This window comes from Pristis pectinata, chromosome 8 (assembly GCF_009764475.1).
Source record: "Pristis pectinata isolate sPriPec2 chromosome 8, sPriPec2.1.pri, whole genome shotgun sequence".
In the NCBI taxonomy this organism is placed as follows: domain Eukaryota; kingdom Metazoa; phylum Chordata; class Chondrichthyes; order Rhinopristiformes; family Pristidae; genus Pristis; species Pristis pectinata.
The window spans coordinates 81,849,714-81,874,092 of NC_067412.1; the positions used below are offsets into that span (position 1 = coordinate 81,849,714).

A 24,379-nucleotide genomic window follows, 5' to 3' on the forward strand; every position below is an offset into this window, starting at 1 on the left:
AAGTTTGCAAATTTGTATGTGATTTATGACAAAAATCTATATTAAGGAAGATTTAAACTTGGAACAGTGAGATGATACCGAAACAATAGCTTATGCAACTATTTTATTTGAGGCACGTTTACTAAAGATATTTGCTAACTAATAAGATGACAGGTTAGGTACCCATCTTAAAATTTCATAGGGATTTACTTTAATCAGCCCCAAAAGGAACTCAAGGATTAACAATATAGATCCACATGTTAACCAGCTGTATAGTTATTGAAAGTTCTTCAAAGACTGGAATGTTTCTGAAAAGCTAAATAGGGAAATTTCTAAATTACCCACGTTTTGAATTTTAGCAATGCCATCCAACTAGGAATACTACCCTTCATGTGGAGGCAAATATATCAGATTTATTGCAAGACCACTAAATTAATGCAAGTGACAAATAAACTTTCATAGAATTTGCCCACTTCAAAATGGTTGGAGTGGAGAGGCTGACGTTCCATGAATCTTATCAGGCCTCTTGTCAGCATCTCGCCCGCTCCCTTCACAGGACCCTGAATGCCAGTCCTTTCTCTTTCCCATCACTTCCCAATATCTTGGACCTAAAAACTGCATCTCTCCTTGCTCACTTTGCATAATGTGAACAACATTATGTAACAACTGTTCAGCAATATCCAAGACCTGGTTGCTGAAGTTTGCTGTACCTGGCCCACAATCAAATTGGTCACTGCAGTGCTGCACAATGACATATCATGGGTCACAGCTTAGAAAGAATGTAATTTGTCATCCAGTTTATAACTCATTCAATTTCGCTACCATAGGTCGAAGTGCAAAAAAAAACTGGCATTTATATTAAACTTTTATTACTTTAGGATACCCCAAAGCAGTTTGGAGTCAATTAGGTATTTCTGAAATATAGCCTGTGTTATAATATGGGGAAGTTTCAGTTTTGCTTGCATTCAGGTTTTTGAATGGAAGTACAGAGCCTGGCTTTACTTGCTTTTTTAAACACAACATATTTTCTACATGTGACAATTTTAGTTTCTTTCTCCCCTAAGAAAATGAAAGAAATGAAGGGAGTTTCTATTCTATGTAAGATGCATGCAGTGCAGAGCAGATTTCATAGGAGTTCATTAGATGAAAAGTGACTAAGGTTCGTGGTTGGGAAGGGCAAACAAAAACACAATGAAAAATAACTGCAGGTGCTGGAAATATGAAACCAAATAGAAATAACTCCAATTCCAGAATTTCATATGGTTTTCACATGCTATAAAGCATGTTGAAAATTGCTTGTTTGGATAATTCTGCTAGATGTATTTTAGTTCAGTTCTTTTTTTATATATGTACACACACAATTTCTTTACACAGGAATTTTTCTGTCAGTCCTTTAGAAGCATTAAACTACTTAATATATCAGGGAAAATTTAATATTAGACAAGTTGACAAAATGCCTTTTATTCCTTTATCACTATGAAAACCCTCAAAACTGAAATAAATCCTTGATTTGAAAATGTCAATCTTGGGGAGGAATCAGTGCAATTTTAGTCAATGAAATAATATGACTTTCTTCTTTTTCAAAAAGCATACAGATTATTCAGGCAGAGCTGGGAGGTTGGATAGCCTTTAGATAGCCATCTCCTTTAATAAAATTACCTTATGTTTTCTCCACAGCAAACAAAATTACTGTTTTAAAATTATATACCGCTTAATAAGCATACAAGATGCAAATACTGAAACTGAGTACAAAGGTTGAATGAACAAATATTGTTACATATAATAAATTAAGGTTTAAGTTACTTCAGTTTTTCTAACCACCTTATTACACTCTTCATTTGAAAATGTCAGAATCTCATTTCTGAAGAGGCTGTAGGGTCAACTTGAGAACAGGTCAGCAGAGATCCAATTCCATTTAACTGGTTCACTGGCACACCTATATTTAGAAGTGAATATATATTCACTATAGCACTAACCTACATACAACTAAATGATGGAGCAGCCCAGCACACAATCCCCAGTTTCATGCTGCGGAATTGAAGGTCTTCTACCAAGGCAATCCCTAGGGGTGAAGCATGACTTAAATTGGAGTGGTGTTACACAAGTGTTGAAAGGAAGGTTGTTCCTATTTTCAAACAAGATTGACCTGTACTTTTATATTCAGTTTTTCAAATTCCAGGTGTGATGAGCAATAACAAATAAATATTCAGCACAGTGGTCAAATTCAATATATATTGCCATCTATTTTGTAGTATATGATAATTGGAAAGTGGTGTCACCAAGCTTTTGTGCTTTTATTCAAAAAAAGCTGTGTAAAATTTAACCAGGACAGTCCAGGCAAACCCCTTGCTTCAGCTTGCTCCTGCCCCACTAAACTTATTCCTTCTTCTTGACTCCATCCTTTCTCCCCTGGTTCAGTCTCTTCCCACTTATATCCGTGACACCTTGGATGCCCTCTGCCAATTCAATATTTTCAAATTCCCGATCCCAACTGATTCATTTTCACTATGGACACAATCCTCGATACATACGTCTCACATCAGGAGGGTCCGAGGGCTGACTGCTTCTTCCTTATACACAAGCCTGACCAGTTTCCCTCCAATGACACTCGCATTCGCCTGGGTGCACTCATCCTCACATTGAACAACTTCTTCAACTCCTCTCACTTTCTCCCCATCAAAAATATAGCTATGGGGACTTGTAGAGGCTCAAGGTACCCTGCCTTTTTGTGGGATATGTGGAAAATTCTACTTGGGTACACTCCCTCAACTCTTTTTCTGTTACTGTGACCACTTCACTGGTGCTGTTTCCTGTACTCATACAGAACTTAAAAATTTAATTACTATTGCTGCCAGTTTCCACCCTGCTTTCAGCCTCATATCATCCACCTCTGACCATTTACCTCCCTTTCTGGATCTTTCCATCTCCATCTCAGGGAACAGGCTAGCCACAAACATCCATTAAATGACTACAGACTCCCACAACTAACTTAACTGTACTTCCTCCCACAGTCTCTTGTGAGGACTCCATTCTATTATCCCAGTTCCTCCATTTCCCCACTTTTTGCTCTGATGATAGACATTCCACATAGGCACCTCCGAAGTGTCTTCCCGAATTGTGGCTTTTCTACCACATTTGAAAGACCCCTTAGCCATATTCCATTTATTTCTTACACCGTCCTCTCACCCCCAGTTCTCCATGATAGAGCAAAGACAAAGTTCCCTTGGTACTCAGCTTCCAATCCACAAGCCTTTGCATTCAATGGATCATCCATTGTAATTTCCACCAGTTCCAGTAAGGTTCTATCACAAGACACATATTTCCCTCCTGTCCCCTTTCAGCATTTTGAATGGATCACTCTCTTTGTGACTCCCTGGTCTGTTCTTCTGTCTCCACCAAACACTATCCATTTTATGGCACTTTTGAGCTATCCTTTCACCTCTTCCCTTGTTATCACTAGGAACCCAAAGAATCCTTCTGGGTGAAGCAGTGATCCACTTGCACTTCTTCCATTCTAGTACTGCATTCGGTATTCACAGGGTGGTTTACTTTACAATGGAGAATGCAAACACAGATTGAGTGATCACTTTTTAGAACACCTACATTCAGTCCACTGGAATGACCTTGAGATCTGGTTTCCTGCCACTTTAATTCACCCTCCCATTCCCACGCTGACCCATCTGTCTCTGGCCTTCTGCTCTCACAGAATGAGGCCGAATGTAAACAAGAGGAAGACATCTTCTTCCATTTAGGCACGTTACGGCTTTCTGGACTCACTACTAAATTCTCCAACTTTAAGTAACTTGCTTTCATTCTGTATCAGAAGTGGCCATCTGTGATGTTGGCTCAGTCTTTTCTCTTTTCCTGAGCATATACTGGCTTAGAACATAGAACAGTACAGCACAGGAACAGGCCCTTCGGCCCATGATGTTGTGCTGAACTAATTAAACTAATAATTAAATACCTAACTAAACTAATCCCTTCTGCCTACACAATGTCCACATCCCTCCATTCTCTGCACATTCATGTGCCTTTCCAAGAGCCTCTTAAATGCCTCTATCATATTTGCCTCCACTACCACCCCTGGCAGCGTGTTCCAGGTATATACCACTCCCTGTGTAAAAAAACTTGCCTTGCACATCTTCTTTGAACTTACTCCCTCTCACCTTAAATGCATGCCCTCTAGTATTAGACAGTTCGACCCTGGGAAAAAGATGCTGGCTGTCTACTCTATCTATGCCTCTCATAATCTTATAAGCTTATATATGGTCTCCCCTCAGCATCTGCTACTCCAGAGAAAACAACCCAAGTTTGTCCAACCTCACCATATAACACATGCCCGCTAATCCAGGCAGCATCCTGGTAAATCTCCTCTGCACCCTCTCCAAAGCCTCCATATCCTTCCTATAAAGGGGCAATCAGAATTTAATGCATGCTGGGCATGTCTCACAGCCCGGCTATTAGCAACACTTAACAGAGACAAAGAAGCATAATCTGCTTCTTACTGCCACCTTTACTCATTTGGTCTCGAACTAATGGAGACATTATCTTTGTTCTATATTCATTCCTCCCCCATCACCTTCTGTGTAACTGAAAGGGAATTAATTTCTCTTTCCCAGTTCTGAGGTAGAGTCAAGAATCTGAAACAATAACTTTGTTTCTCTTTCCACAGATGCTACCTGACCTGGTGGGTGTTTCCAGTATTTATCTGTTTTTATTTGATATTTAGGCCAATGCTATTTCTGAGCAATTGCCTTACAGGAAGAATGTCTGTGGTTGCCGAGTTTCACTGACGACACTGATTCCTGTTGCCCTGGAGCAGAGTGAAGACCCTGCATGTGAAGCCACCTTTTCCCAATGGCAGGTACATTGTACGTGTCTGTATGATGAGAGATGACTCTCAGTATCCTACACTTAACTTCATGCAGCGTGATTTGCAATCTCTGGCTTCAAGGTAACTACTGTATACTCATTCTGCCATGTTCAGTCTACTGTAGTTTTATTAAGAGCAAGCTGCTGGTTTTACCTTCCCCACAATTATTTTACACACTGATTCAGGTTACTCTTGCAAAATTAGAAGAGATCACCTAATTTTATGGCAAAACAACAACAAGACAGAGTACAGGAAGGAGATAGAAAGCCTACTGCCATGGTGTCAAGACAAAAACCTCCCCCTCAATGTCAGCAAAACAAAAGAGCTGATCATTGACTTCAGGAAGAGGGGTGGAGTACACTGTTTGTACCCTGGTTGTATCAATGGTGCTGAGGTGGAGGAGGTTAAGAGCTTCATGTTCCGAAGTGTAAATATCATTAGCAACTTCATTGGTCCTGGTTCAACTATGAAGCAAGAAAGCACACCAGCTCCTCTACTTCCTTGAAAGGATAAGGAAACTTGGTACATCCCCGATGACCCTCACCAATTTTTACAGATGCATCATAGAAAGCATCTTATCCAGATGCATTATAGCAATTGCTCTGCCCAAGACAGCAAGAAGTTGCAGAGAGTTGTGAACGCAGCCCAGTCTATCATGCAAACCAGCCTCCGCTCCAGTGACTCTTTCCATACTTTTTGCTGCTTCAGGAAAGCAGCCAACATAATCAAGGGCTCCTCCCAACCTGGTCATTCTCTCTTCCCCCCCTCCCCCCACCTTTCCATTGAGTAGAAGATAAAAAAGCTTGAGAACATGTACCACTAGGCTCAAGGACAGCTTCTACCCCACTGTTATAAGACTCTTGAACAGACTTCTTATACAATAAGGATGAAATCTTAATCTGTCAATCTACCTCATCATGGCCCGTACACCTTACTGTCTACCTGCACTGCACTCTCTCTGTAACTGTAACACTATATTCTGCATTCTGTTGTTTTTTTCCTTTTGTACTACCTTGATGTACTTACGTATGGAATGACCTGTCTGCACGGCATGCAAACGAAAGCTTTTAACTGTATCTCGGTGCATGTGACAACAATAAACCAATTACGAATTTAAGAGTATAAATGGTCCTCCCTTTTTAATCACTATCTTGTTGCAGATTTTATGATGCACATTTTATCCTACTGACTTAAAAACAATTTCTCTCTCCACAGATGCTGTTTAATCCACTGAGTATTTATAACAAATTCAACAAGCTTTATTATTTCCCAAACCTCATGATAATCTTCAATTAAGCAGCAATACTTGAGAACAAAACCTCCAGATTCCTCTCTAAGGCACTTGGTTTGGACATATATCCATTTTGCCACAGATGGTGGATCAAGTTGCCAGAATTCTCAGCACTAAAGCAATAAGGAAATATACTAATTCCGTGCAGGTACTACTGTTACAATATAACTTCAGTGTTTCAGCCACTGTCTGCCATTAGAACCCTAAAAATATTCCAGGTGAATATAATTCAACCTTACTTATAAACCTATTTATAATTGTAACTGAGCCTACTTAATAAAATAATAAATTTGGCCTTTTAGGAAAATAGAAATAGCCAAAATTAAATAAAAATTGCCACAAGACCTACTTTAAAACATTTGAGAATTGAGGAGTTGGTAACATATTTGTATGAACTTCCTTTTCTCTATATTTTAATAGTATTTTCATATTTCATTTTTAAACAAATTCATATGAAATTAATTTGTTTGTTTAAAACAAAATATGAAAGTACTATTAAAATATAGAGAAAAGTTCATACAACTGTTATATTATTTTTGCTAATACCACACAATGCAATATTTTTAAATAACTCATATTTAGAACCTCATATTAGTCTTGCAATTCATGCATTATACCTGCCTTTGATCATTTCAAGTAAACATTAATAAATTCTGTACTTTCAATTCAACAAATGAAAATGTTTTTGTCTTTCAGCATGATAATATGACTTTTGCACATTCTTTTCACATACTAGTACATCATTAATGCTAATTAAAGACAGAAGTTAGAAATTAAAACATAATTTGCTCTGCTAAAATTTGCTGAAAACATCTGCTGTGGTACTTCTCATGCACTTGAACCAAATTTACATAAACTTCTTGGGTACAAGTTTAGATTTTGGCTAAATTTGTAATTGAGTCAATTTTTATTTCTGATTTTTTTTCTGTTCCACTTTCAAAGTTGACAAATTAGTTCATGTTTGTGCATATATTAGTTCACATTTAATTGCCTAATTTTGCATATGCAAGGTCATTGAATCTAGTGCTTGCTGAAAATCATGAAAACTCTTGTGCCTGGAAATTCTAGTGCAACCTAGAATTTGCACATTGCACATTGTCAGCACTGAAAATGTCACCCAGTATTCCTTTCAAACATTGGGTTCAGGAATGCTGTTGGCCACAGGTGTGATTTGGCTTTTGCTAAGGCTGGAAGGGGACTTTGGAGGGGCAGGGGTAAGAAACATTGGAGCCCTGTAGTTTGGATGGAAGTAGAGTGGATTGGGACTGCCAGTTTGGATGATGGCTGGAATATTGGGATGGATCAAGCATAAAGTCTGAACGTTAATGGAGAAGTGAGCAGTGTTTGCGACCAGCAGATTTACTGATTGGGATGGGAGAAAGGCAGTCAGGGCATGGGATTGGGTTGACTGCAGGATCAGTGGGGTTATCCCTGGATAAAAGGAATAATTCACATATCTGGTGTCCCAGGAAGACCATTTTGACTCAGAAATGCCTTTGCATAGCAAATGATGAGAAAAGTGTTATACAATTGAATTTCTAGGCAATGGTTATTGACCTCATCATTCATTCCTCTTGCAAATACAAGAGTAGGGTATCAAATCAAGCTTAGTTTAAAAGCTGTGCCTGTTCATCTTGACAATCCTTTGGCCATACCAATTGCAACATTCAAAACAATTAAGGATTATCACGAGGCCTTGGAGACGTAATCCTTTTAGTACAAATTCATATTTAAAGACCTAAATATCAGTGGAGCCGATAAATCAACACAGGTAAATATAAAGAAGATTTACTTATGCTTTACAATGGCAGTAATTTTGTCTGCTCAGTCAACAATAAATCCAGTTTTTCAGAGTTTAACAAACTGCTTGCATTTGAAGAATACTTTTCAAATAAGAGAAAACAGCCAAAGATCATGACAGGGATACTCCCTATATACGCAGGACTGCGTGGCCAGATTCTGCTCTAACTCTATCTACAAGTCTGCAGATGATACCACCGTAGTAGGCCGTATCTCAAATAATGATGAGTCAGAGTACAGGAAGGAGATAGAGAGCTTAGTGACCATGGTCTCATGACGACAACCTTTCCCTCAATGTCAGCAAAACAAAAGAGCTGGTCATTGACTTCAGGGAAGGGGGTAGTGTACATGCATTTGTCTACATCTACGGTGCTGAGGTCGAGAGGGTTGAGAGTTTCAAGTTCCTAGGACTGAACATCACCAATAGCCTGTCCTGGTCCAACCACGTAGATGCCATGGCCAAGAAAGCTCACCTATGCCTCTTACTTCCTCAGGAGGCTAAAGAAATTTGGCACGTCCCCTTTGACACTCACCAACTTTTATCGATGCACAATAGAAAGCATCCTATCTGGATGTATCATGGCTTGGTATGGAAACTGCTCTTCCCAGGACCGCAAGAAACTGCAGAAAGTTGTGGACACAGCCCAGCACATCACGGAAACCAGCCTCCCCTCCACGGACTCTATCTATACCTCTCGCTGCCTTGGTGAAGCAGCCAGCATAATCAAAGTCCCCACCCACCCGGGTCATCTTCTCTTCTCCCCTCTCCCATCAGGAAGAAGATACAGAAGCCTGAGGGCACGTACCACCAGACTCAAGGATAGCTTCTACCCCACTGTGATAAGACTATTGAACGGTTCCCTTATACGATGACATGGACTCTTGACCTCACAATCTACTTTGTTATGACCTTGCACCTTATTGTCTACCTGCACTGCACTTCCCTGTAGCTGTGATACTTTACTCTGTATTCTGTTATTGTTTTTACCCTGTACTACCACAATGTACTGTGTAATGAATTGATCTTTACGAACGGTATGCAAGACAAGTTTTTCACTGTACCTCGGTACAAGTGACAATAATAAACCAATGCCAATACTTAGCAGGAAAAGGAGGAAACATGGGAAGAGACTGACCCACATGAGAAGGGGTTTTAAGCAGGTCAGAGATAAGGAAGGAAAGTAAGGCAGATTTAGGAGGAACTTCTGGAAGATGAGAAATATAAACAGATAAAGGCTAATTTTGGGAGTCTTAATTCTTGGCCACTGTTATCAATTCATTGGATTGGACACTCAGGTTTTCTATCCAATAATGGTAATAGGAAGTGAATAATGAAAAATGCACCAGTGATTATCTGACGTATTGTGACTGATTCAGCTTCAATTGTCATTTTTTAATAGTATTCTCATAATCCTATGTATATAAAACCTTTTTCCAACCATCTTTTTTCTACAGTTATTTTATATCACTGGTGATTCTCTTTTGAACATTCTACTGCCTTAGTGTTGTCTGACTGATGGTCTGAAATATAATCCTAGATGATCTGAAATTTCCTCCCATTAATTACTGGGAAAGCTGAAATTATTGCCTATGGCTCCCACTACAAACTTGTCCTCGCCACCAATCTGGCTTTCCTTCCCAGCCACTCGCTCAGGTTCAACTGTATTATTTGATACCTTGGCACCATACTTAAACCTGAAACTGAAACTCCTGTTTCTCTACTCTAGTAAATACGGTTATCTCTTTAATTATCATAATATATTCTTTCATCCTTGATGCAATCATGTTAACCTATATGGCAGGTTTTGCAGGTCTTCAAAACCCTTCCAAAAGGAATGCATAAACTGTAGGTATTGCACAACCTAATCCCATAACCCATCTTTGTCTCCAATGAACCATATTAAAAAGCTGAGTACTACTCAAATTTTGCAAAATACTGCATATATTGAAATGAGAACAGAAAATGCTGGTACAGCTGAGCATGTCAGGGGATATCTGTGGAGACTAATGTTTCAGGTCAATGAGGTTTCATGAGAGCTGATGAAAAGTTCTGAGGAAAGGCCATCAACCTGAAAGGTTAATTCTGTTCATCACTCCAACACACCAATGGCACTTTTTAAACCTGCTCTATTATATTCAAAGATCTGGACATTGTTAATCTGTTTGACCTCAAAATTTGTTTGCAACATCTTTTCCATTTTCAGTGTAAATAAACAGTGGGCATTTCTGAACAGCTCTCATTGAATTTATCACAGCTGGTAGCATTTAGCGATACAACACAGCTGTGACTTCCTCAACTAGCATTTAAGGCACCTCAGCTTAATAAAAGAAGAACTCTTCCAGCTTCTAGAAAGTGTTGTTTCCTTCACTTTGATCACTGTAGGCTGCTTTTGAAGAAAAAGATGTTTCCTCTCCTGCAGTAGAGAATGACCTCTCTAATACAGTGGTGAGCAGTGGACTGTGTACTGCAGTATGTGTCAAAGTCAAATTTACTGTCATATGCACAAGTACCTGTATGCACAAGTGCAATGAAAAACTTTCTTGCAGCAACATCACAGGCACATAGCATCATATAAGCTGCATTCACAAGAAAAACATAAATTAAACATACAGTAAATTATAAACAATTTCTTTTTACAAAAAAGAACACAATTAGAACAAAAAAGAACTATGTCCATTTTAGTGCATAGTGATTAAAGTGATTATAGTGTTGCAAAACTGTAGTGATTACGTTTTCCTGGTTGGTTCAAGAACTGAATGGTTGAAGGGAAGTAGCTGTTCTTGAAGCTTGTGGTGTGGAACTTCAGGCTTCTGTACCTCCTGCTCGATGGTAGCTGCGAAAAGATAGCATGGCCCTGATGGTGGGGATCTTTGATGATAGATGTTGCCTTCTTGAGGCAGCACCTCCCGTCGGTACCATCAATGGTCGCGAGAGATGTGCCCATGGTGTATTGGGCAGAGCGTACCATGCCTGCAGCTTCTTATGTTCCTGCGCATTCGAATTGCTGTACCAGATCATCTTGTAACCAGTCAGGATACTTTCAACAGTACATCTGTAGAAGTTCGTTAGAGTGTTCAGTGACAAGCCGAACCTCCTTAACTTTCTAAGAAAGTAAAGAGGCTGGTGTGCTTTCCTTGTGATTGCTGAGGCCTGTAATGATTATTAACATTGACTGTAAAAGCTGTTCAAGCATGTGTGTAGTATTTAAGGTATTACGAGGTCACAGATCTTACTGGTGTTTCATTTACATATGCTCTTTCAATCCTCATACCATGTGGAAGTGTTGACTGTGCCGACATTTCTCCTGTAAGAAGTCGAGGTAAGAGCATGACTCCCTGTACACCCAAAGTGGGCAAGCTCTTCATTGATTAGCCCTTCTAATCCTTCTTCAACTTGGTTTCCATGTGTGCCAGGAAGGTGTCTGTTGCAGGTTCATGTCATCCACTGGGAGCAGTAGTAGGTCTAGCAAATGTGCAATGCAAGTCAGTTTTGGTTGCAGGAAAGTAGTTCAAGATACAAGGATGTGTCAGCCTTCAGTGTGCAGAGCAAGCTCCAGGTCTGCAGAATGTAATCTCTACTCTTCTTTCTGATTATCAAGCTTTGAGTTTGATATTTCAGTCAATATTATTATTATTCCCTATGTGCAATGTCTGCTTTCCTCCAGGATTTTATGGCCATTCTTAAAATTCACCTCTTTGAAACCTTTGGCCACCACCCCTATTTTGTTTTCCTTTGGTTCAGTGGCTATTATACTTCTTGATATGATATATAAATTGATATTGCTATGGCCACAGATATTGTTGCCTGGTTTAATCTTTTCCCTCTCTTTGAACAGGGTTATGACGATAAGTGTAAACCTCTGGTCATTTTGTAGAAATTCTCTTTGCAAAGAATTTTTGGAAATTCTGATTAGTTCTTCTGCCATTTAATCATTAACTGCATGTTTAATCCCTGTACTGCTGATTCCTGTTAACATGCACTTCTGTATTAGTTGGCAACCATTTCCCTATCAGGTACTGATACTTTGATCTGCATTTGCAGATCAGTTGACATAATATATGCAAAGTGGCTATGTGATACCTCTACATTATTATATCTTGGAAATGAATTATCATTTGAAAACACTAACCAAAAACTAATGTGGTGATAACAGTTTTGTCAGTAGCAACTACATTGATTGAAGTGATATTCAGGGTCCATATTTCGCATTTGGTTCCTGTCTGCTCTGAAGGTGAACTTGGTGTACACTGAGCTGAAAGTGTATATTAAACTAATTATGGTAGCTGTTGCCAGCATAATTGCACATTAAGGAATGAATACAGGCTTCATGCAGCACAGATACAATGCCCCCCATTGCTTGGATGAATCAGAGGCTACAGCTAAGTAAAAATGTCTTTTGCGACTGGGAAGCACGTAGCTGAAAACCAAGTTTCTGCTAACATAACGGATTGATTCTACTACTCTTGCACATGACTTAGTTGAATTGAGGCAGAGAAGGGCTTCTCCAGAGGTTATACAGCATCAAAGGTATATCATCCAAACTTGCTGCTTTAGCAGCCATCAGACTCATTCAGAGCCAATAGGCAAGGACTGGAAGCCAGAAGCACTGGCAGTTATTTAGATGCTTCAAAAAGTTCTACAGACTTGGGTACATCAGACTAACAAAGCTGGCGAGCAGCAAAAACTTGTCTTCATTTGTCCTCTCCTATTCTGTATTATGATGCCTTTCAACCAAATGCTAGGAGAAACCTTCAGCCTTCTCATAGGGCTGATTGTCAGCCTCTCCCATCATCCCATCCTGATCTCAATCTCCTCCCCAGCTGATCATAGCCTTCTGTCCCCTTCCATTCCACACCCCCATCCCCAAATATTTGTGGCCTCTCTTCTTCATTGCACTAAACTTGGCCTCAACCACCCATCTCTACTAATTGAGGATTCTCTCCCCTGATTTCAACTAGTTGCAAGCTCTCCACTAATCTAGACCTTTCACTGCTAATCAGTAATAGGCTGTCTTCCAACTCCCCTAAACATGACCTCTCACCTTGTATCCCCGCCTAATTGTGGCTTCCCTCCACCTCTGTCAATTGTGGCCTCTCTCTCAGTCTCCTCGACTGGTGCCTCTGTCCACCACCATCATGGCCTCACTCAATCCCAACTGCACCAAGTGAGCTTTCTCTCCTTCCTTTTGAGGCCCCTCTCTCACCTCAACCAAATACCGCTACTCATTAACCCAGGATCATCCTCCAGTGATCCTGGGTGTATCCTTCTGTCGCAGATGCTCCCTCCCTGTCTGCCCACCCAGCCTGGTGCCAGGCACAACAGAGTTTAGGTCTGCCATAAGATTTGGCAGATCCTCCAGGTTCAATTTTGGGTTTACTGGCATCCTCCCTGCTTGGCCATAAATATCAGGGCTGCCACATTTTTCCCTTCAACTCCTGACATTATTCTGGAATGCCATACTGTCACTGCACATGTGGCCATAATCTCTTCCATTGCTATTTTGAATAACCTGCTCAGCTGTTGTTACAATCAAATGAGTCTTACATTTTTCTCCATCATCTGGGCATCTGTTAGACTAATGCATTTACACATTTATTTTTTATGGACATCACCATTATGTATGTTGCTTTTGTTCTATCAGTCAAATTTTATCTAAAAAAAAGCATGCATTTTCCCAAAGTATGTCTTTGTATGTTTTACATTTGCTCTCTGTAGAAAGCTATCCTCACCTAGTGTCATCCTCTTACCAAACTCACCCTGATCCTCTCTTATTCTCGCTAATTTAACTTGCTTAAAATTTGACATTAATGTTAAATTTTCCCAACATTAATTTGCCTATGCAACCTAAATCAGACTGTGTCCCATCTGTACCTCTAATACCATCTTGGCATCCCTGCTAATGATTAATTCTATAAGTAATTTCTTCCCCCCTCCTATTATGCCCAACCTGCTGTTTAGGAAAACATTGGCAGATAACTCAGAAATGTTACAGGCTTACTTCCCTCCTCAAAATCTGGGTGGCAACTACCAGACAAGCACAAATCTTGTAAAACATCGTACTTTACATCCACTGCCCTTTTAATGTGTGTGATACTTGCTTTTTGCTCCTTTATCTGAATGTTGGACCAATTATTTGATCCAGTTGTTCCCAGATTTCTACAGCTTCTTCCTGCAGATCAATGCAACTTTCTCAACAGCTATTAAATTCTTCCTGACATGTAGAGATTTATCTCATCCCTTGTGTATTATCCTAACCTTTCAGTGCATCTACAACATTGACTGTAATTCGAACCTGTCACTTGCATTTAACATTAGTGAGATACTCCCAATTAGACCTTTGCCATTGGTACGGATGAGAAAGAAATTGTCAAGTACTCCACAATAGATTGCAGCACAGCTAACTGTTCATACGTGATGTACAAATTTGGCTGGCAGAGTCTTTGCTGGATTTTGCCAGGTCGTTTTACAGGGACACAAGTCCTTCTTCCGTGATTTTGCTCAGTTTGTACAGAAACCAGTTTTCAGTAGCAGTTCAATAACTGTGTCACCTGGTTGGCTGAGCAGGCAATCACATTAAAAAGTTATCACAGATAGTATAGAAAGAAACAAAATGCACAATTTTTAAATATTAAATGGAATGCTTAAAGTCCAAGTAAGTATATTAAGGCAAGGCTGAAAAAATCCCTTATTTTCAAATATTCATTTGACAGAATTAAAATAGATGCATGTAAAATTATTTTGGGGCTAAATGATGTGTTGAGCTGTAAGTATAGTTTACAACATTAAAAAGGGAGTTAAACTTTGTAACAAATTATAAATTGTTCAAGACATTTTATGGAGGGACTGATTTGTAAATGGCATAAATTCAAGTCAATTCAGTTGAGTTCCCTTGATTGCAATGGGGAAAGCTGCAAACAGCTCCTCCTTCAGTGGATGAACAACCAAACACTGACAGCAACTTTGGAAGTTCTGTATTAAACTATCCAACTACATTTCAATCCCAAAGCTCCCAACAGTTTTAGCGAATGATGATATTGAGTGCTGGTAGTTTCACAGTCAATACTACTATAAACTATGAGAGCGGATAGGATTTGTGTAGCTTTGATGCTGCTTGACATTGCTGGTTATTGTGGAGATATTGATTGTGATGTCAATCAGTTTTTTCTAGAAGTATTAAAAATTCTGCTGGAAAGTAGCTTCTTCAAACAGCCTTTTTAATGCAATATACAAAATACAACATTGAAATTAAACATATGCTATCCAACAGTAAAGGAAAACAAAGTGACCCAATTCTATTGATCCTACCATCACTATCTTCATCTACCCCTGATTCTTTAATAGTTTCATAGCTTATGTTAGCCACCTCAAGAGCCTGTAATGATTGGTTCATTTTTTTTGGTTCTGGTCTGTTCCCTCCTGTCATCTGCTATTTTGCCTTACTGTTAGGTAAGTTTAGTTGGCACTGGATCATGGTGCCTTCTATGATACTAAATGACTAAGTACCTACCTTGGCTTATGAAAAATATGTGCGAAAGTTCCTTGAAAATACTTGGGCACCTACAATTTGATTTATATAGACTTCATTATATGTTCTTTGGTATTGCAAAACATAATACACATTCATTGGTTAATTTCCTGGTGGAATTAACAGCGTTACCTATTATGATTGTCACAGTTCAGAACAAAATTATTAACAAGACACAATGACACTACATGTCAGGTACTTGCATTCCAGTATCAGGTTTACTTTAGCTATTGTACCTTCTCCTTCTAAACTCCAAGATCACATCATTAGAAAGGCTGAATCAGTCATTGGAGGGCAAACATTTCAGCTCCACGTATGCTTGCAGAACTTTGTCAGAGCAGAGTTGCAAGCCTATCTACATTCAGGTTCTTTATCACTGACTCTAGTTAATCCTAAATCAGAATGGTTGATTATGACTCCATCGTATCCATATCCTTTTGTGATAAATAATAAGTGTCACAAAGTTTAGGTAGATGCCAGAGATCCTTTAGACATTTAGCAGCCTTGAACCATGTGACATGGAAACTGAAAAGTGCTTTAAGTACACAAGCATGAAATGGCCCTTTCAGTGTATCTGTGACATCCTCAACTGCAACCCAAGAGTTCTTGAGACCATGAACATGGTTATTTGCTGCACACTATATCATCTTACATCTAAAGAGACAATGGTGGTATAACCTGTAGTTGGATGATGTGAAAGACATTTCTTACAGTGTATCACTATTCCATTCACCATGAGGCAGGGTAGGCCATGAATATGGCTGGTGGCATAATCTAGATTAGTCTTTTATTATAGTGAAAAAAGAGTCGGTACAAAATTAAAGGTTAATAAAACCCATCTGTCATCCCAACCACAGAAAATACTGTTTAGTTCCTATAATCACATCAATATTACTTTATGTATGCATTCATCTCAATGACAAACGACAATTCATGAATAGTGAGCTGTTCTAAAAAATCTCTGTGAAACAAGGGTGTCTGTGATAACAGTCTTGCCAGAAGCATATGTTGAGTTTTGGGGTTTTTCTACATAACCACCTTATTCACAATGCAGTGTTTCCCAGGACGAATCAATCATTGTGAGTGGAATTTCAAATGAAAATGATTGGAGGTGAAATATATCATTGACTATACCTTGGTGGATGTCTGAGACAGAGAACAAATCTACGGTAATTATAAGATCAGCTCAAACTTTGCTTTCATCAGATTGAGACAGAAATTGATTCACAGCTTGATGCCTGGTTCCATATAACTATTACATTTCATATATGAAAATTATACAGCAGATGAAAGTAACAATTGAATATCAATCAAGAAAACCACTTACTCTGAAAAATTCTTTGGTAGAGCCTGAATCCAATGTCCCATAAGCAATTTCTGTTTGTTTTGCAAGATCCTCTGCACTTTCTATTGGGGAAACCATTCTCTCCACAGTGAGAAAAGCAGCAAGGTTGGCAGTGTATGATGAGATTATAATCAAGGTGAAGAACCACCAGACGCCTCCAACAATTCGCCCCGAGAGAGATCTAAACAATAAAATGAAAGGTCTACTGTTTAATTACAGTGTCATATTTATATTAGACAGTGAGGCAACTGAAATCAAATTTAATGGATCTAAGCATTTCTTCATGGTAATTAGAATTTCTGAAACAAAAAAGGCATCACAGTCATTTAAAAGTAAATGAGCCTTTTAATTAGATGTTTCTAAATTTATACAACCTCATTGAACCTGTTTAAAAGTTCACTTCTTAATGTTGGCAGTAGTGTTATTGTTAAGGCATTGTTGCTCCTTTCTTTCCATTTCATTGGCTGCCATTATGGTTGAACAAGTATTGCAAGGAACATGATTTAAAATATACCAGTCATCCATTGAAAATATACATTTAACTTAATATCCAAGGAATAGCCAGGCTTTTACACTGCGAACATCATAGCATGACCAGTTTGGAAAAAATATTCTGGTTTGGGGACTTAGATTAACAAACGATGATGAGCAGCTTATTTTTCTTTGCTAAATTGTAAGGAATATTGCAACATCTGGCAGAACTGCTGAAGAAAGGAGAATTCTACATGAAAGAATTGCTTATGTTTTCCTTACATATTTCAAAGACTCAGTGCATTGTGTATGATTTGCTTAACAAGAATTTTTTTTAATCTAACCTCTAGTACTCATGGAAAAAATACTTAACAGATATCAGTTCTAGAAAATTAGATAGGCTGTCTGAACAACCAAGTTCTAAAATGCACAAGATGAACTACCACCACACCTCCCTTCACAACCAGTCACTCAGCTATTGCAGTAATTATGTTGCCAGAAGCCAAAGCTGTGTTTAAAACAGAGGACAGGCACGTGACTGGATACACAGGTTCAATAAAAGTGAAATGTAAGAGAACACTCAAAGCATGATACACATTTGAAGGTCAGAAAGGACTATTGATCAGTTTCTATTGCAATGTTTAATATTTCAGGGTCAAGTAAAGATTAAGTTGGGAAGTAAGAGAAAGGGCCAGAGAACAATAAGACAACGGAACTCTGACAATGATGTGGTGAAGAAAAGAAAGAAGGATCAGCAATGTAAAAATTAGCACTCTGCTGAATCAGGGTTGATGACTAATGATCAATGGAAAAGTGACTGTTTAGATAGAATTTCCTTAATAGAATAAAACAAGGTATTTCAACAGGAGACCTATAATAGGCTCTCTTTAATTGCTGCAATTGCACTTTGAGAAAATGAAAGGCAATCATAACAAGATTTATTAACCAAGGCTGGGGTCCAATTGGATCTCATCCAAGTTATTTTCTGCTGAATATTTTCATAGTGAAGCAACATTTTATATTTTTCCCTTGGGAGTTGTGCAGATGCTTAACCTCCTTGGCCAGGAAATTATGAAGCTAATTGTAATGCTTTAACTGCTGTCCAGTCTGGGATTGGCTATCAACTACAATCAGGGACTGACCTTGGAATTTCCCTGATCTGCAAACCTGAATCATTGAGTGAAATTGTAAAATTGTTATTAAGTACACTGGGAGGGATCCATTATGTATCTGAACTGTGACATTAATAGTTTTAGATTCTCAGATGCCAATTCCAACATTCTTACCAAATTTGGCCTTAATTTCGGATAATCAATCATACACTTTTTAAGCTGATTTTATATTCATCAAAATTCAGAGGAAAAGAATACTTTGCACTTTTGGAAATCCAGTGCCAACATCAATTATTCTCATGGGTATTACTTAAATTACTTTGAACAAAAATTCTTCTACCCCAATATCAGAAAAATATCATCTTTCAAGATACCAATGATCTTGCAGTCACCTTTGAGATTAACAATTGGCTGTCATTCCAATCATATTCATGGTAATTTTATTTTCCAGTTACATTTTTCATTAATTTTGTGTTTCTTACATATTACATTGTGGGAATATTGTTTGTGTTTTCATGCCATGAGGAATTGGACTGAGAGCAGCATATCTGGGTTTCATGTAGAATCTTGACTGAGACTTTTGATCATTTGGGCTGAAATCCATTCGGGTCCCTTAGCTGAAAGGACAGAATACTAATCCTTTCTATCACCTAGTTCCATTCTTCTTCTATTATTTACACACATCATACAGGTAAAAATAAAGAAATTCTAAAAAAAGGTAACGATCTTGCATTAGAAAATAACATTCTTAGAGACATGTATTCTAAGCTCTAAGTATGCATTACTTCAGAGTAGTGAGTAACCGCCCTACACGAGATGGATTGCGTAAAGATCCATTCTTGACAAAAGGAAGAGTTTGGCTAACAATCGTGTCTGTACTTCGGTGAAAACTAATGGTAGTCCAATTACATTAATACCAGTAGGGTATTTGAGGTGAAATGCAGAATGAAAGCTAGTTTTACAGTCTATCTATACACTGATTTTATTAACCTTTTAGCCTTTTGCCTTTCAGAATCCTTGTACTTGTTTATCAGTAGTAATGAATTATTATCAACAAAGAAAGCCAGGTAAGTAATAATTTTCTGAGACTTGTTTTTTCTCTTGGTTTAAGGTTTAATAATATTTAACACGATAGCTATTCTCCAGATCTAATTTTTCATACATGATCTCTGCCCAGACTCTAGATAAACAAAAAATTGAAGGCTTACAGTTATCAAAAAATCTAGGGATATTTATAAGATAAGATCATTTGGGCTGAAATCCATTCCGGTCCCTTGGTTGAAAGCACAGAATACTTTTCCATTTTATCACCTAGTTCCATTCTTGTCCTATTATTTACACATATCAGTAAAAAATAAAGTAATTCTAAAAAAGGTAGTGATCTTGCATTGGAAACTAACATTCTTAGAGACAAGTATTTGGAGGGAAAAAGAGGAGAAAGATTCAAATGGATGTAAACCTACTTACCATAATGCTTAATTTTCATTTATGTCCTGTAGCTAGATTCTGTAACACATCTGTGACCATGTTTTCCTTCCAGTCAGAGGTTGGCAGTTTATCAGTGACCTTATTTTTGTAATGGTTCAGAACATTTCTTTGCTCTGGATCAATTGTTAATTGCAAATTACTCTCGGGGGTATTTACTCAAAATTGTTCCTAGAACATGCAGACTCACTTAATGGAAGTGCATTTTGGGTATTCAAGCATATATTGCCACAATATTTTCTCCATCAATTCTAACAGGTGGAAAATTGGGACACACTTACTTAGAATATATTTGAATCTTAAATAAGGGAAACATGTTTTCTTAAGCTGAAACCCTAACAAATGTGCGTAAACTTCTTAGAATGGATGAGGTTGCCAGTCTCTGCAGTGGCAGAGTCACAGAATGGTTACCCCTCAGCCATCTGGTCTATGCAGCCCTTTACAAGTGAGTCCCTCTCATCTCATTCCATTCCCCCACCATCTCCCCATTCTTCTGCAAATCCTTTCCTTTCAGAACTTATCCGGTTCTCTTTTGAACACAATGGAATCTGCCTTCAAAACTGACAGTAGTGCATTCCAGAATCTAATCACTTGCTATGCAATTTTTTTTTACCAATATCACTTTTCATTCTTTCACCAATCACCTTTCTTCTATGTCCCCGAGTTCTGGACCTCTTTGTCAATGGGAACAGTTTCTCTCTATCTATTCCCTTCATTATTTAAATACCTCTGTCAGATCACCTCATAATCTTCAATGTTCCAAGAAGAACAACCCCAGTTTCTCCAATCTATCTTTTGGTCAATCTCTTCTGCATCATCCCTAAAGCCATCACATTTTTCTCAAAGTCTGGTACAAAGAACTAGACACAGTATTCCAGTTGTTTTATAAAGGGTCATCATGACTTCCTTGCTCTTGTACTTTATGCCTCTATCTATAAAGCCTAGGACCCTACAGAGTCATAGTCGTAGAGTCATACAGCACGTAAACAGGCACTTTGGCACAATTGTCCATGCCGACCAAGATACCCCATCCGAGCTAGTCTCATTCGTCAGCATTTTGCTTATAACCTTCTAAACCTTTCCAATCCATGTACCTGTCCAACTGTCTTTTAAAAGTTGTTATTTTACCTGCCTCAACCACTCCCTCTGGCAGCACATTCCACATAGATACCACCCTTTGTGTAAAAAAGTTGCCCCTCAAGTTCCTATTAAATCTTTCCCCTTTCGTCTTGAACCTATGCCCTCTAGTTCTTGATACACCTACTCTGGGGGAAAAAGACTGAGTGTATTCACCCTATCTATGCCCCTCATGATTTTATACACCTCTATAAGATCACCTCTCAGTCTTCTGCGCTCTAAGGAATGAAGTCCTAGCCTGTCCTATCTCTCCCTAAAACTTAGTCCCTCAAGTTCCGGCAGCATCCTTGTAAAACTTTCCTGCACTCTTTCCAGTTTAATAACATCTTTTCTACAGAAGGGTAACCAAAACTGAACACAATACTCCAAGCGCGGCCTCACCAGCATCCTGTACAACTGCAACATGACCTCCCAACTTTTATACTCAATACCCTGACTTATGAAGGCCAGCGTGCCAAAAGCCTTCTTCACCACCCTGTCTACCTGTGACTCCACTTTCAGTGAACCATGTACTAGGACTCCAAGGTCCCTCTGTTCTACAACACTCCCCAGGGCCCTGCCGTTCACTGGGAAAGTCCTACCTGGATTTGACTTTCCAAAATGCAACTCCTCACACTTATCTGAATTAAACTCCATTTGCCATTCCTCAGCCCACTTACTCAGCTGATCAAGATCTCCCTGTAATTTTTGATAACCTTCTTTATTGTCCACTATACCACCTATGTTTGTGTCATCTGCAGACTTACTAACCATGCCTTGTACATTCTTATCCAAATCGTTAATAAAGATGACAAACAACAATGGGCCCAGCACCGAGCCCTGAGGCACACCACTAGTCACGGGCCTCCAGTCCAAGAAACAACCTTCCACCATCATCATCTGCTTTCTACCATCAAGCCAATTGTGTATCCAATTAGCCAGCTCTCCCTGGATTCCATGTGATCTAACCTTCCAGATCAGCCTACCATGTGGAATCTTATCAAAGGCCTTACCAAAGTCCATATAGACCACATTTACTGCCCCGCCCTCATCAACTTTCTTAGTCACCTTATCAAAAAACTCAATCAAGTTCACAAGACATGATCTCCCATGCTTTCCTACTCTATGCTTTCTTATTCACTTTCTTAATCTGCCCTGCAACTGCGTGTAGTAATGCATGTACCCCCAGAACTCTGTTCTTGTACCCCTTTGTGCCTTCCAGTTTATATTGGTTCTACTTATTCTCATCCACACCACCATAACTTTGGTGCATTTGACCTGGCTCATCTCTCAGAATCACATCCAGCAATGCCATATGCCTTGTTGGCTCAGAAACATATAGTGATCAAAAAAGTTCTCCTGAATATACTTCAGAAACTCTTTCCCCCTTTTTGTCCCTTATTTATCCCAATTGTTTAATTGCATCTGCAGTTCAGTAGCTTGTTTAATAAGTATTATTAATCTTGTACTCTGTCTGTAAACTTTCCATTTCAGGGAGACTTACAGGGTTGGAAAAGAGAAAGGAGAAAACAGTTCCCTTCCCGAATTCTTTGAAATGAGTTAACTGAGGAACACCTACAATAGTATCTGTGAAAATAAACTAAAGTATGGAATGGTGAAGTGATTAAATTAGTAATCCAGTATCTTTAGCAATTAATCAGGAGATCTGAGATATGAGTATAAATCCTGCCTTGGTACCCTGGGGGATTTAAATTCAAATTAGTGAAGTAATCTAGAATTTAAAAATATCTGGTACACTGAAACTATTGGCTTTTTGTAAAAATCCATGTGGTTCACTGAAGTCCTGCGGAGAAGAAAAGGAAATTTGAGTCCTTGTTCTTTCTGGCCTGTGTGAGTAACTCCAGATCTACAGCAAAGTATTTGAGTTTTAACAGTCCTCAGACATAGATTGACCATCAAACCAATAATAAACATTATAACAGTAAAGCCAGAAAGACCATCAACATCAATTTAGAGATGGCAAAGTCACTCCCAGCCCTGTAAAACTTGCCATGCACTCCTCTCCTCTCAGATATTTGGGGATTGTTATCTACTCAAGCAAGTCTTGTAACCACAGAATCATACCTTTCAGCCAACCTCCCATGTATCTATCATAGTTCCTGGGAACATTCCAGCTGGACAAATCCACCAAAGTGGTTTATAGGGCGAAGGACTGACCTCAACAAGGTAACCTCCTGTTAATTAACATCCATCATCTTCCCTCAGCTGATAATTCAATATTTCTCCATGTTGATCACCACTTGGAATAAACTTTCACAGTAGGAAGGGCACTGAATGTACTTTGTTGCCGGGCTTCAATCTCCATCATCAACTGTGGTTTCCAAGGACAATACCACTGGCCAAGCTGGCTGATAGACTGCCCTTGAGGCAGGTGATGAAACCGAGCACTGAGGGATAAATCATCCTGTTTTCATCAATCTATCTAATGCAGGTGCACAGCACTGATAAGAGTGACCACCTCCCAGACTTTGTTTTGTATGACACTACCATCTTGCTAGAAATGAGAGATCTACCATTCAAAACTAGGCATCAATGGAACAATATCAGCAGCTTTATTCCACCACAATCTAAAAATTCAGAGTCTGAAGCATCTCTCACTCAGTAGGATCAAGCCCAGGAACAATAGAAGCTCAACAAGGCATGTAAAGAGCATGCCAAGAGCAACTCAAGGGATGTCTGAAAGTGAAATGGCAACCTTGACAGTTGCTGTAGTCCTAAACAATGAAAGCAGCATGCAACAGAGTTAAGTGAACCCACAACTAATGGATCAGATCAAAGTTGAGCCACACCTCGACATGAATATTGGTTGCCTGATCAGTGGTGGAAGCTCCATGAACATCCTCATCCTCAACCATGGTAGAGCCAAGGAGAGCAAAATATCTGCAACTATATTCACCTCAAAATACTGAGGGAATAATCTATCTTGGAGTTCCTTGCCACCACAGAAGACAGTCTTCAGCCAATTCAATTCACTCCACAACAGGAAAAAAAAGGAGTAATATCTTTGGATATTTCAAAGGGTATAAACCTGGAAAATATCCTTACAGAAAACTTCATGCCTTCAATGTGAAAACTTGGCCAAAGATATGCTGCCTACAAAAAGCCAGACAAATCCAACAAGTCTAATTAATGCTTCAATTGTGAATTTTCAATTATCACCAATTGCGGTAAGGTAAAAGTATCATTTCTATCAAGCTCCACTTACTCAACACTATCTCTGACACCTCCCTCGATCTTTCCATCTCCATCTTAGGAGATTCCTTATCCATCGACATCTACAAACCCACTGACGCCCACAGCTACCTCGATTACAGCTCCTCCCACCCTTCCTCTTCAAAGGATGCTATCCCTATTTCTCAA

The 24,379-nt window shown here is 38.9% G+C and overlaps 1 protein-coding gene across 5 annotated transcripts in view; it reads right to left on the bottom strand.

Annotated features, from left to right (window-relative positions):
• The window catches only part of LOC127573018 (glutamate receptor 3-like), a 239,866-nt gene that overhangs the window by 44,053 nt on the left and 171,434 nt on the right, over nucleotides 1-24,379 (bottom strand). For all 5 annotated transcript variants that reach the window (XM_052020759.1, XM_052020756.1, XM_052020760.1 and 2 more), the window contains one exon: nucleotides 16,797-16,995. In XM_052020759.1, the coding sequence (XP_051876719.1) occupies nucleotides 16,797-16,995 (199 nt within the window). The remainder of the gene's footprint in view (nucleotides 1-16,796; nucleotides 16,996-24,379) is intronic.